Genomic DNA, 11,708 nt, shown 5'->3' with positions numbered 1-11,708 from the left:
CTCTATTGGTTAAAAAGAGACGACAATCAGCAAAATTGACCAAGGGGGGCCAGGGATATGGAAAATCCACCCAAATGACCCCAGAAGTGTTTTTTTTGTGCTAAATCTCTCTAAAAAGGTCAAATGTCACTTGTTTTGCATCGATATTGATACAGGGTAATTATTATATGTTGTACTTTGGATTCCTAAAGCTTTTAGTCTACCATCCCATCATTCAAGGGTGGTTTTCACTATAAGCAAAAACAGAATTTTTGGAAGGACACTATAATTTACAGTTTTTTACTATGTTCAATCTGAATTTTCTTTAAAAATGAAAAACATCTATATTGATTCTGACTTTTCTACATCCAACTCAAAAGTTTATCATTACTTTGAGAAAAAAAAAGATTAATTTCCCCCTTTTAGAAGTGTAGTTTTGGTAATTTGTTCTGGAAATGTCCTTTTCGAGCCTGAGACCTGAAAAACAGGCTTGGGGTCTAACAGGTTAAGGAATATGTCCTGTTTCTTAAGTACTTTTCTAATACACTTACCATGAAAAAGTTTGAGAAACACTGGGCTAGTGGATTGTCAAAGAAAAAAATGTCTATGCAAACGTTATTATTAATAATAATAAAAAATTTTTTTTAAAGTGTAACTTCTGCCATAAAACAGGACACCTTATTTCAGGGTGTCATTTCTTAAAGCGTAAACAACAATTTTCGTAACGCTTTCAAACGCCAAAAGGCATGGGACTCATTAAAGGAGTTTCCCTATCAGACATAGAAATGTCCCAGGAAGATGATGTACCTGATCCCTGCTTCAAACCCTTTATTTCAAAGGGCTTTGTTTCTTTAACAGGGGATCCTAAAGACCAGCTGCTAGTACAGGTACTTAGGGACACCGGAGGTTCTCAGTCTATTATTAGGGAAGGCATCTTATCTTTAACCTCCACGTCATCATGTGGATCAAGTGCTGTTGTTCAAGGGGTAGACATGACACTAGTTGCGGCTCCTTTGCACAATGTTTATATTCACTCGTCTCTTGTCAAAGGATTCTTTAAAGTAGCTGTCCTCCCTGCCTTGCCCATCAAAGGGGTTGATTTAATCCTCAGTAATGACTTGGCTGGAGGCAAAGTTAAGCCAGTACCTGAGGTCATTGATTCTCCTGATCTAAGTTTAGACGCAGATAAATCAGCTGAAGTACCTCCCGAAATCTTTCCTGCTTGTGTTGTTACAAGGGCCCAGTCAAAGAAATATGGAGAGGACTTGTCTGATTCTTTTCTTGCTACATACAGGGCAGTTTCTTGAAGACATGACTGCGACGGACCGACTGCCAGAGGAGGCCCGGTCTGCTGATGCTGGATCACCCAGTAACAGCTCAGAGCTTGTACAACTGCCTGCCACTCGGGAAGAATTCATGGCAGCCCAGTTAAGTGATGAAACACTTTCTAAATGTCTGTCTTCTGTTATCAGTCAGGAAGAGGCCAAGTCAAAGAAGATGGCCTATATTATGGAAGATGGACTATTGATGCGTCGCTGGATTAGTGATGCCTGTGAGGAGTCAGACTCCTTTGCAATTTATCAGGTTGTCGTGCCAACAGCCTATCGTTCTCAGGTGATGTCCTTGGCTCATGATCATCCGTGGTCAGGTCACATGGGGGTAACAAAAACGTATGAAAGAGTTTTAAAACACTTCTTTTGGCCAGGACTTAAGTCTGACGTAGTTCTTTATTGTCGAACGTGTCATGTGTGCCAAGTTGCTGGTAAACCAAATCAGGTGATTCACCCTGCTCCTCTCATTCCCATTCCAGTAATGGGAGAGCCATTTGAAAGGGTGATTGTGGATTGTGTGGGACCCTTGCCAAAAACTAAAACTGGAAACCAGTTTCTCTTAACTGTCATGTGTGCCTCCACTAGGTTCCCAGAAGCCATCCCACTACGGAAAATCACTGCCCCGGTCATCACCAAGGCACTTCTGAAGTTTTTCTCCACGTTTGGTCTACCGAAGGTAGTTCAAACAGGCCAAGGTACCAACTTCATGTCTAAAGTGTTTGCCCGGGTACTTGACACCTTAGGTATCAAGCATGTGACATCCAGCCCATATCATCCTGAAAGTCAGGGGGTATTAGAGAGGTTTCACCAGACTATGAAGTGCACGTTAAGAAAACATTGCCACGAGTCTCATAAAGATTGGGATGACGGTGTTCCTTTAGTGTTATTTGCCGCCCGTGAAGCTGTTCAGGAGTCTCTAGGTTTTAGTCCTGCTGAGCTAGTGTTTGGACATGAAGTCAGAGGTCCTTTAAAAGTTCTTAAAGAGCATTTGATCATGCCAATGAAAAAAGTTTGCAGTATCCCAGAGTATGTCGCCAAACTTAAGGATCGTCTACATCGCTAGGGAAGCTCTGACCTCTACCCAGGGGGAAATGAAGAAACGCTATGACCAGAAGGCCGTAGCACGCTTGTTTCAGCCAGGTGACAAGGTGTTGGTTCTATTGCCTGTACCTGGTTCTGCTCTGTCTACTACATTTTCTGGTCCTTATGTTGTAGATAAGAAGCTCTGTGAAACAAACTACGTCATTCAAACACCTGACCGCAGACGTCCTACCAGAGTGTGTCATATCAACATGCTGAAGAAGTACTGCACCAGGGATGACCAGTGCTTGAATTGGAATAAAAAAGGTGCCAGTACTCTAAATCAGCAACAAGTATTTCGCACAAAGTCATAGTATATCCTATAATGCTGGTGGGTTTGTCTCTTTACTGTTTTAGAAAGGCTCACTGTACTTAAACAAAATGACTCAGGGTGCATCTGAGATTAGAGGGGGTGCAGTGGTAAAGTGCTATTTTTATAAGTGGGGAGTGGATCTGACACCCTCTAGTCTAGGGGGGTCCGGGGGCATGCTCCCCCAGGAACATTTTTTTTAAAATATTGAAGTTAGATGCATCAATCTGGTGCACTTTGAGAGCAAAATGAAGAGATATATGTGACCCGCTCTATCGAAATCAGTCGGAAGTCGCAACGGCTCATTTCAAAATAAACGTGGATTTGAGTAAAAAACTAGTTTTTCGGGGTTTTGGTGTTTTGTTTGATTTCAAATAAACAACGTCTTGGCTTTCAGAATCTGAAACTTTTATTTCCAAAATCAAACGATAAATACATGTTTGAAGCTTGTAATGGGAAGATGACAGCTCTCACGCTGCTCTTCCGCAGCGCTGCCCCCCCTCCCTCCGGCTGACATTATGAATGAAAAGCGTATAGTAATCATAAATAACACGGCAGAGTCCGTGATAGTTTATTTTCATCTGATTTCAAATAAACAAAGTCTTGGCTTTCAGAATATTAAACTTGTTTTGCCAAATTCAGATGATAAATACAACTTTGAAGCTTGTAAAGGCATCATTACGAGCGGAGAACGGAGTAACGTAACGTCACAGCTGGCATAACAACAGCCGGTGTTTCTTGTGAGGGTTTTCCCCGGGAAACCAACACAATACACACAAACGCAAAATACACAAACACACACACACACACACTATATAAACCAACATTATTCCTCGCGACCTTCACCCAGTAAAACGAAAATATTTTTCCTCCGTACTTTGACAATTTATTAGCTGCTAATCAGATCGATGGATTCCAGAGAAGATCAAATCGCAAGACTGTTGAACTCCAACATTGTGAGAGGGACAGCCTCTGATGAGCAATGGGTTCAGCTGATCACTGATTACTTTTTGACGGCACCGGTTGAAGTTGCCCTGTTATCCGGCTCCGATTTAGAGTCAGACAGCCCTGACACTGACAGCAGCCCTCAGACCACGGATGCTGAAGAGGATGAGGACACCACAGAGGAACAACCACTGCTGAACGACCCGGTGGCTGAGACACTTCAGTCCGTACGGCATTATGTGAGCGAGGACAGCGCTCAAGAGATTGAGAGGGCCCATGACTACAGGTGTAGCTGTACATTTAATGATGGAGTTCCCTGTTACACCCGTTACACCCCTGAGGAGATGGTCAAGAGACGAGACCAAATGAATGAAATGACTAATGGTAAGTAACGTTATAACGTTATATTATTTAAATACCTTTGACTGTGGTAACGATGTGTGTGTGAGTATGGGTTAGTGTTAAAAACATAACAACAATTAAAATAATGCTCACATGACCACCTACAACTTAAAGTTGGCTAATACTCATTGAAAAATTATTGTGGTGAACATTTTCATAAATGTTTCAACCCTACATTTTATTCACATGGGGAGACATATTTTTTTGGCTACCCCTTAAATCACATGTGGCCCCAGCCTAATTATCTAAAGATGTGCAGAGATAGGCAGCTACAAATGTATTATCTCATGTGAGAGCAGTTTACTCTGGAGTCACTGCCAGACTAGCCTGTACTTATTATTACCCTTTATAATAGATAGAATATGTGTGTATGGGAGTGTGTTTAACATAATACTATAGGCAATGTGTGGGGGGTGGGCCTGTGTGTTCTGTTACACGTTAAAGATTTAAGTTGTGTGTGATGAGTGATTGACACAACACATTATGTAATGTTATATGATTTTCCAGGTGAAAAGCATTTGGTGCTACTTGGAAAGATAAGCTCCAACATAAACCTCTCCAAAGAGACCGCTTGTGCAAAGAGAGGACACCAAAAGGAGCGGAAACAGCAGAGAACGTCCTATTTCTTAGATGGGCACAAAATCTGCCGGGAGACTTTCAAGTTTCTACATGGGTGAGTTTGATTTTGAAAAGGCTACTTCACTTTTGGTAGTGTTACTATTTTCAAATGAAGTGGTAATAAGCCATGCATGAGTTGAACTGAGTTTGACAATAACTGAATAGAAGCAGAATTTACAGCAATAGTAATACATAAATAAATAAATATATATATATATACATGCTTTTACATAATGAAAAAATACAACGACAATGTATATACTACAATGCATACATTAAATAAAGCCATAAAAAACAATCAAAGACTGATGTTTTAAACCATTCCAGAATTTCTCAAGACAAGCTGACAGGCATCATCAAGTTCTACAAGGAACATGGCTTGGCCCCAAGGATAAGACGTGGTGGTCGTGTGGTGACCAAAAGGGTGTTGTCCTTTGAAGACATCCAGCGAATTGTACGGTTCATTACCAACTTTGCAGATGTCTTTGCCATGCCACTTCCTGGACGGATTCCAGGGTTTAAGAGGACGGACATCAGTGTTCTACCAACAACTGAGACCAAGTCCTCTGTGTGGCGGAAATACAAGGTTCAGATGCAGGAGAAGGGTGGGTATTTTCTTATATTTTAATCTTGTTTTTTTGGGTTTTTTTTACACGAGGAAACCTCAATGGAAAACTAATGATGAGTAATCTAACAATGCTATCTTTGTCTTTAATCACCTTTCCAGGTCACCGTGCTGCTGGCAACAGCACATTTAGGAAGCTGTGGAAGGAGCTGACTCCCAGTGTCATTATTGGGAGGCCGATGACAGACCTATGTTGGTTCTGTCAGAAAAACAACATTGCCATCTACCGCAGCTCCAACTTTCCCGACTGTGTCAAGTCAGCGAAGCTCAGGAAGCAGGAAGAACACCTCCGCACCGTGGGGGTGGAGCGTCAGGCTTACCAGGAGATGGTCGCCAGCTGTAAAGAAACAGCTAGAGAGCTGGGTGTCAAATTAGGACCCAACCAACCCTGTAGCAGAGACATCACCATCCACTACAGCTTTGACTATGCACAGCAGGTGAGGTGTGTGAATGTGATGAATGCTGTGATAATCCAGAATGTTTGGAATGTAACAATATGAATATTCACACATTTTTAGAATTAGAGTATAGATCACTCATTAGTTAATTCATCTGTTGGTCTGGTGTTACAGGTTCACTACCCCAGTGACCCTCTCCAGCCCGGGCCCATTTACTTTATGGTTCCCAGGAAGTGTGGACTGTTTGGTGTCTGCTGTGAAGGTGTTCCTCAGCAGGTAAACTACCTCATAGATGAGGCTCATTGCAGCAGCAAGGGTTCCAATGCTGTCATTGCCTACCTCCACCACTTCTTCTCTCAGTATGGGCTTGGGGAGAAACATGTTCACCTGCACTGTGACAACTGCTCTGGTCAGAACAAAAACAGATACCTCCTCTGGTACCTTGCTTGGCGGTGCATGGTGGGACTCCATGAAGATATCTCCCTCAACTTTCTTATTGCTGGCCACACCAAATTTGCACCTGACTGGTGCTTTGGCCTGTTTAAGCAGCAGTTCCGCCGCACACCAGTGTCCTGCCTGAAGGACATCAGCCAGGCTGTCAGGTCCAGTACCGTCACTGGAGTCAACATCCCCCAGCTGGTTGGCAATGAGTCAGGGGAGACCTTCGTCAAAACAGACGACTGGCACAACTTCCTTGCCCCCAGCTTCAGACCGCTTCCAGGTATCAAGAGGTACCATCACCTACGCTTCACCAGTGCCGAGCCTGGAGTGGTCTACGCCAAGGAGTTTGAAGGTAAAGAAGAAGAATCCTTCATGCTGCTACGCACAGGGTGCTTTACTGACCAGGAGGCACGTCCCACTGAACTGACTCCCCCTGGGCTTGATGAAAAACGGCAGTGGTATCTTTTTGAGAAGATCAGAGAGTTCTGCACTGAGGAAACCAAAGACATCACCTGCCCCAAACCCTTAACACCTCATCCTTAATGAGTGAGAGTGCATAATACATCAACACTATGTAATTCTTCTATAAATGCTGTAAATATATATTTCAAATTTGTTTTAAGTACTGTTAGCTACTCTGTTGATTGTTTGCTATTTTTATATTGTGTAGTATATTTATCTGTTCTGTTGCTTGCTTCTTTCTCTAAATTAGCTTTTGTGCCAAATGATTCTAATGTTGTTAGAGGTTAACATGCAATCAGTTCATTTAAGTATTTATTCATAGTGTTTTTCATAAAAATTGTATATTGATGATTCTGCACGTGGGTATGGGTGTGCACGTGAGTACGGGCGTGCACGTGAGTACGGGTGTGCATGTGGTCTGGGTGTGCACATGGCCATGTACATGGGAATAGATGTGTGCGCATAAGCATGTGCTCAAACAGGACCAAAATACATACATAAATTGATGAACGTGCACGTGAGTTCGGGAGTGTACGGGAGTGCACGTTGGTACGGCGTGCATGTGTATGTGAGTGCCTTTGTTCCATGTATTGATGTATGAAAGTGACAACAAGAGAACAGTATATTGTGTGTGTGTGTGTGTGTGTGTGTGTGTGTGTGTGTGTGTGTGTGTGTGTGTGTGTGTGTGTGTGTGTGTGTGTGTGTGTGTGTGTGTGTGTGTGTGTGTGTGTGTGTGTGTGTGTGTGTGTGTGTGTGTTTTTGTGCAAACAGCTCTAGATGAATTCGTTTTATGGTATGGTTCATTTGAATAAATACCTAAGAAAGTACTGCAAACTTTGAAGGCCTTTTTCTCAAAATCATGGTTCGATGACATTCATTATGTAAAGTGACGTATTTTGCTTAATATTTGGAGGACAAAAACAATATTGATATCATTAGAAAGCTAAGAATCTCATCTTTCCAACAGTGTATCAAACTCAAAATGTGTTTCAGGGTCAATGTGACTGAAAATGATAGAGCAGGTCACATATGGATACCTCTCAACATCCATAATGAAAACACTGTAAACAGATTTACTTTTTCTTTATGGATATAAAAGAAAGTAAAGCTTGACTCCTACTGGCTGGTTAAATGACTCCTCGTCCCTGAGGCCACTACCAGTTTTTTGTGCCATTTTGCTGGATTTATTTGTCAATAGCGTTGCTGCACAAAGTGATAGCCCTCTAGTTTAAATCTACTACCCAAAAAGAAACATATGGAGATGGGTTACTATTTTAAAAAAATTGCAAATCTATTTGGGAACAGTGGGGCTGGGCCTCAAATCCTATAGGGGGGTCCGGGGGCATGCTCCCCGGTAAGATTTTTTTTTAAATGTTGGACTTAAATGCATCAATCTGGTGCATTTTGAGGGGGAAATAAAGAGACTACACCCATATGAAACAAAAATGTATACATTTAAATAATCATACAATCATAAGTACATGGCCATAACCAATAACATACAATATCCAATATGAAAAAACATTGAAACTTGTTTATTTATTTGTTTTTGGTTCATTTATAGTTGTGAGTGTGTCTGGGCTCCTGAATCAGCCTCTCCTGTCTCCCTCCTCTCCCCCCTGCTCCTCTTTGAGGCAACAGCAAAGACTAGTTTTAGCTCTCAATAAGTTTATCTTACCTTTTTTCACCTAGTTAACATTTTGTTTGTATTATTCATGCATATTTTACGAATCACTACCCCCTCAAATGGAAATATGTGTTTACATAAATGGTGACCGAACCGTTTGAGACCCACTGAGATAACTTAAACTAAGTTAACTATCTAAAGACTCAGAGAGTAATTTACCTCACCAGAGCTGTAGTTATCAGCCTCTCAGTCTGACAGGAAAAGACTCTCCCTCCACCTTGTTGTTGAAAAAGCTCCTTATATCCGTTAGCGCAGCTAGCTAGCACCAGAGGCTAACAACAATACACGTAACCGGTGCGCGCGCTTTCTCGCTCGCTCGCGCCACACATACACCAACACACACCCTCCCGAGCTTGAGTGACACACAGAGACCAATCGAGGGCATTAGTATGATCTGTATGAAAGTGGCAATGTCGGCAGGCCACGTCATGTAGACAGCCAGTCACCCTCTGTGAGGCAGAGTCAGACCCACATTTGCGCTGCGTTGCGTTTACAATATATACGTATATTGCCGGCGGCTGAGTACCGGCATTTTAGTGAGTACCGGCACCTTGCCGGTACTCAGTAAGAAGTGCCGGTACTACATGGGTAAAAATCAGAAGTGCCGGTACTGCGTACCGGTGAGTACCGGCCCAATTCAAGCACTGGGGATGACCAAAGTGAGTCTTCTAAAGCTCACCAGGTGGAGACAACCGTCTCTCCTATGGCTTCAGTTTCAAAGGTGAGCTCAAATGAGAATGTGGGGGTGTAACGTGCCAGGCAGGCTGTACTTGTGTGGTTTTCCTTCCCTCCTGTGTTTCTCTCTTCTCCCTGTCTTCTGCACAGCTAATCAGCAGCTGATCGGAATCTGCCTGTGCACCTGAATCTGATGGCTGATTGGATCCTCTCACCCTCAGCTGGCCTATCAGCAGCCAGGGCCGACCATAAAGGAGGCACCCAGGAAGTCTTCTCTCTCTCTCACTCTGGGCCTGTTGCTGATGAAGGAGCCTGCAGTGTTTAGCAACTCATTATCTTTGTATTGTCTGACCTTTTTGAAAGTGTGTGTGTTGAGAGGTGGAGGAGTTAGGTAAGTCTGGGGTACTCTGTACATTTCTCAACACGTAGCTAACTAATGTTCAGACACACTAGGTTAGCGGATTGTTGCCACCCCTGTATATTGTTTTGTCAAATTCTTTGTAGTTTAGTTAGTGAGGGTTTTTTTGTTTGAGTTTTGGTTTCAAAGGATAGATGTAGAGATAGGCCTGGTTTTGTTATGCTTGTTTCTTTTCTTTGGCACAATCCTTTGACTCCTCTTCCTCACCAACCGAGTGTTTCAATTATATGTCTGTTCGATTCTGGGTTTACACAAAATAAACCTTTTGTCAACTGTTACACTGACTCCCTCATTTTTATTGGTTGTATATTATTGTCTCCAGGTCCCCTAGACCTTAGTGGGGACGTAACAAATGACTTTGGGAACCCCTGTTGTAGGTATAGTGGGCGGTTGTTAAAACTGTTTCGCTAATTCAACATCTTTCGTGTTCAGTCAAGTGGTAAAACGAGCCCGTGGGGAGGTTTGAGGGAGGATAAAGCTGATTGCCATGATGTGTGTGACTACGTGGCAGAGAGGCACTGCTGACATGGATATACATTGTGGTTATTCAGCACCTACTGTGTTTTAGTGGATTTACATGGTGGTTCCTTCTCATTGCGTATTTTTGAGACACCTGCAGGTGTTTTTTGCACTTTCCTAAATATAGATTTTATGACCCAAAATACTAATATAGCTAACCACTGATGTAACAAGTGGTGCTGTGTATACCTTTGTAATATTGCTTCAATGCAACATTGCCTGTATTCTGCCTAGGAGAACAATTCTTCCGTCTGCAAACTATCCTCTTTATGTCAGTGGCAGGCTATTGCAGTTGTTGTAACTCAATTTAATTGGCTGCCACAACCAGTGAAGCAAAAAAAGAAAAGGAAATACTTAATCATATTGATCCATTCTTCAAGGTTTGCAATAAAGCTTCAGGAAAAATGCAAAAAGATGACTACGATAACCGAGCCAGAAAAAAAACATCTCAGCCCGTGTTGTATTCTCATTTAAATCATGTTACATTATGTTCCCCTGGAGTTGAAAAACAACAGTTTAGGTCGTAACAGTGTGTTATGGCTTTAGGGGTAATGCGTAGATCACCACCAATGAAAAGTCTTTTTAATGAGAAGGCCTCAGGGGAGCCTCATCAAAAAGTGAAACAATAAGCAGCACCAGCCAGCTCTGAGAGTGTGCTGTCCCAAAGCCTCACCCTGTTTTAGCATCCAAATGAAATCATTTGTCAAATTGTGTTGGCATAAATGGTTATCTTTTTTTGTTACATTGCATTTAGCTGACACTTTTATCCAAAGCGACTTACAATAAGTGCGTTCGACCAACAAAATAAAAACTTGAAGAAAACAGAATCATATAAGTACATTAGGTTTCATAGAGCTAAAACATTCCAAGTGCTACTCAACTGGCTTTAGATAAGCCAGTCCTTTATTAGTATATAAGTGCTTTGTTAATAATTCTATAGCTCGAAGTGGAGTCTAAAGAGATGAGTTTTCAGTCTGCGCCGGAAGATGTGTAAGCTTTCTGCTGTCCTGATGTCAATGGGGAGCTCATTCCACCATTTTGGAGCCAGGATAGCAAACTCACGTGTTTTTGCTGATGGAAACTTGGGTCCCCCTCGCAGTGCGGGTGCAGCGAGCTGTTTGGCTGATGCAGAGCGGAGTGCACGTGCTGGGGTGTACAGTTTAACCATGTCCTGGATGTAGGAAGGGCCAGATCCATTCGCAGCATGGTACGAAAGTACCAGTGTCTTGAAGTGGATTCTAGCAGTTACTGGAAGCCAGTGAAGGGAACGGAGGAGCGGCGTGGTGTGGGAGAATTTAGGAAGGTTGAAGACCAGACGAGTAGCTGCATTCTGGATGAGCTGCAGAGGTCGGATGGCACATGCAGGTAGACCAGCCAGGAGGGAGTTGCAGTAGTCTAGGCATGAGATGACAAGAGTCTGGACCAGAACCCGCGCTGATTTCTGGGTCAGCTGGGGACGTATCCTCCTGATGTTGTAAAGAGTGTATCTGCAGCAGCGGGTTGTAGCAGCGATGTTTGCAGTGAAGGACAGTTTGTTATCTAGGGTCACACCCAGATTCCTTTCAGTCTGAGTCGGGGAAACAATAGAGGTGCCGATGTTGATTGTTAGGTCAAGAGTGGGATAATCTTTTCCCGGAAGAAAAAGCAGTTCAGTCTTGTCAAGGTTGAGCTTGAGGTGGTGAGCATACATCCACTGAGAGATGTCAGCTAGACAAGCAGAGATGCGTGTGACGACCTGGGTCTCTGAGCGGGGAAAGGACAGAATTAATTGGGTGTCGTCAGCGTAGCAGTGGTATGAAAAACCATGCGGGTTAATGA

The 11,708-nt window shown here is 42.8% G+C and overlaps 1 protein-coding gene across 1 annotated transcript; it reads left to right on the top strand.

The window, feature by feature from the left end:
• The first annotated feature begins 3,747 nt into the window (after positions 1–3,747).
• Positions 3,748–9,636, top strand: LOC307046227 (uncharacterized protein). The gene is made up of 4 exons (XM_079692505.1): positions 3,748–4,720; positions 4,993–5,270; positions 5,393–5,727; positions 5,863–9,636. The coding sequence occupies exons 1-4, from the start codon at positions 4,536–4,538 to the stop codon at positions 6,670–6,672; spliced, it is 1,608 nt and encodes a 535-aa protein (XP_079548631.1). The 5' UTR covers positions 3,748–4,535; the 3' UTR covers positions 6,673–9,636.
• Positions 9,637–11,708: the final 2,072 nt, after the last annotated feature.

The sequence above is a fragment of the Notothenia rossii genome (genome assembly GCF_949606895.1).
Source record: "Notothenia rossii genome assembly, chromosome: 7".
NCBI classification, from domain to species: Eukaryota; Metazoa; Chordata; class Actinopteri; order Perciformes; family Nototheniidae; genus Notothenia; species Notothenia rossii.
The sequence above is the reverse complement of the archived record's forward strand: the minus strand, read 5'-3'. Positions and strand labels throughout refer to the sequence as shown.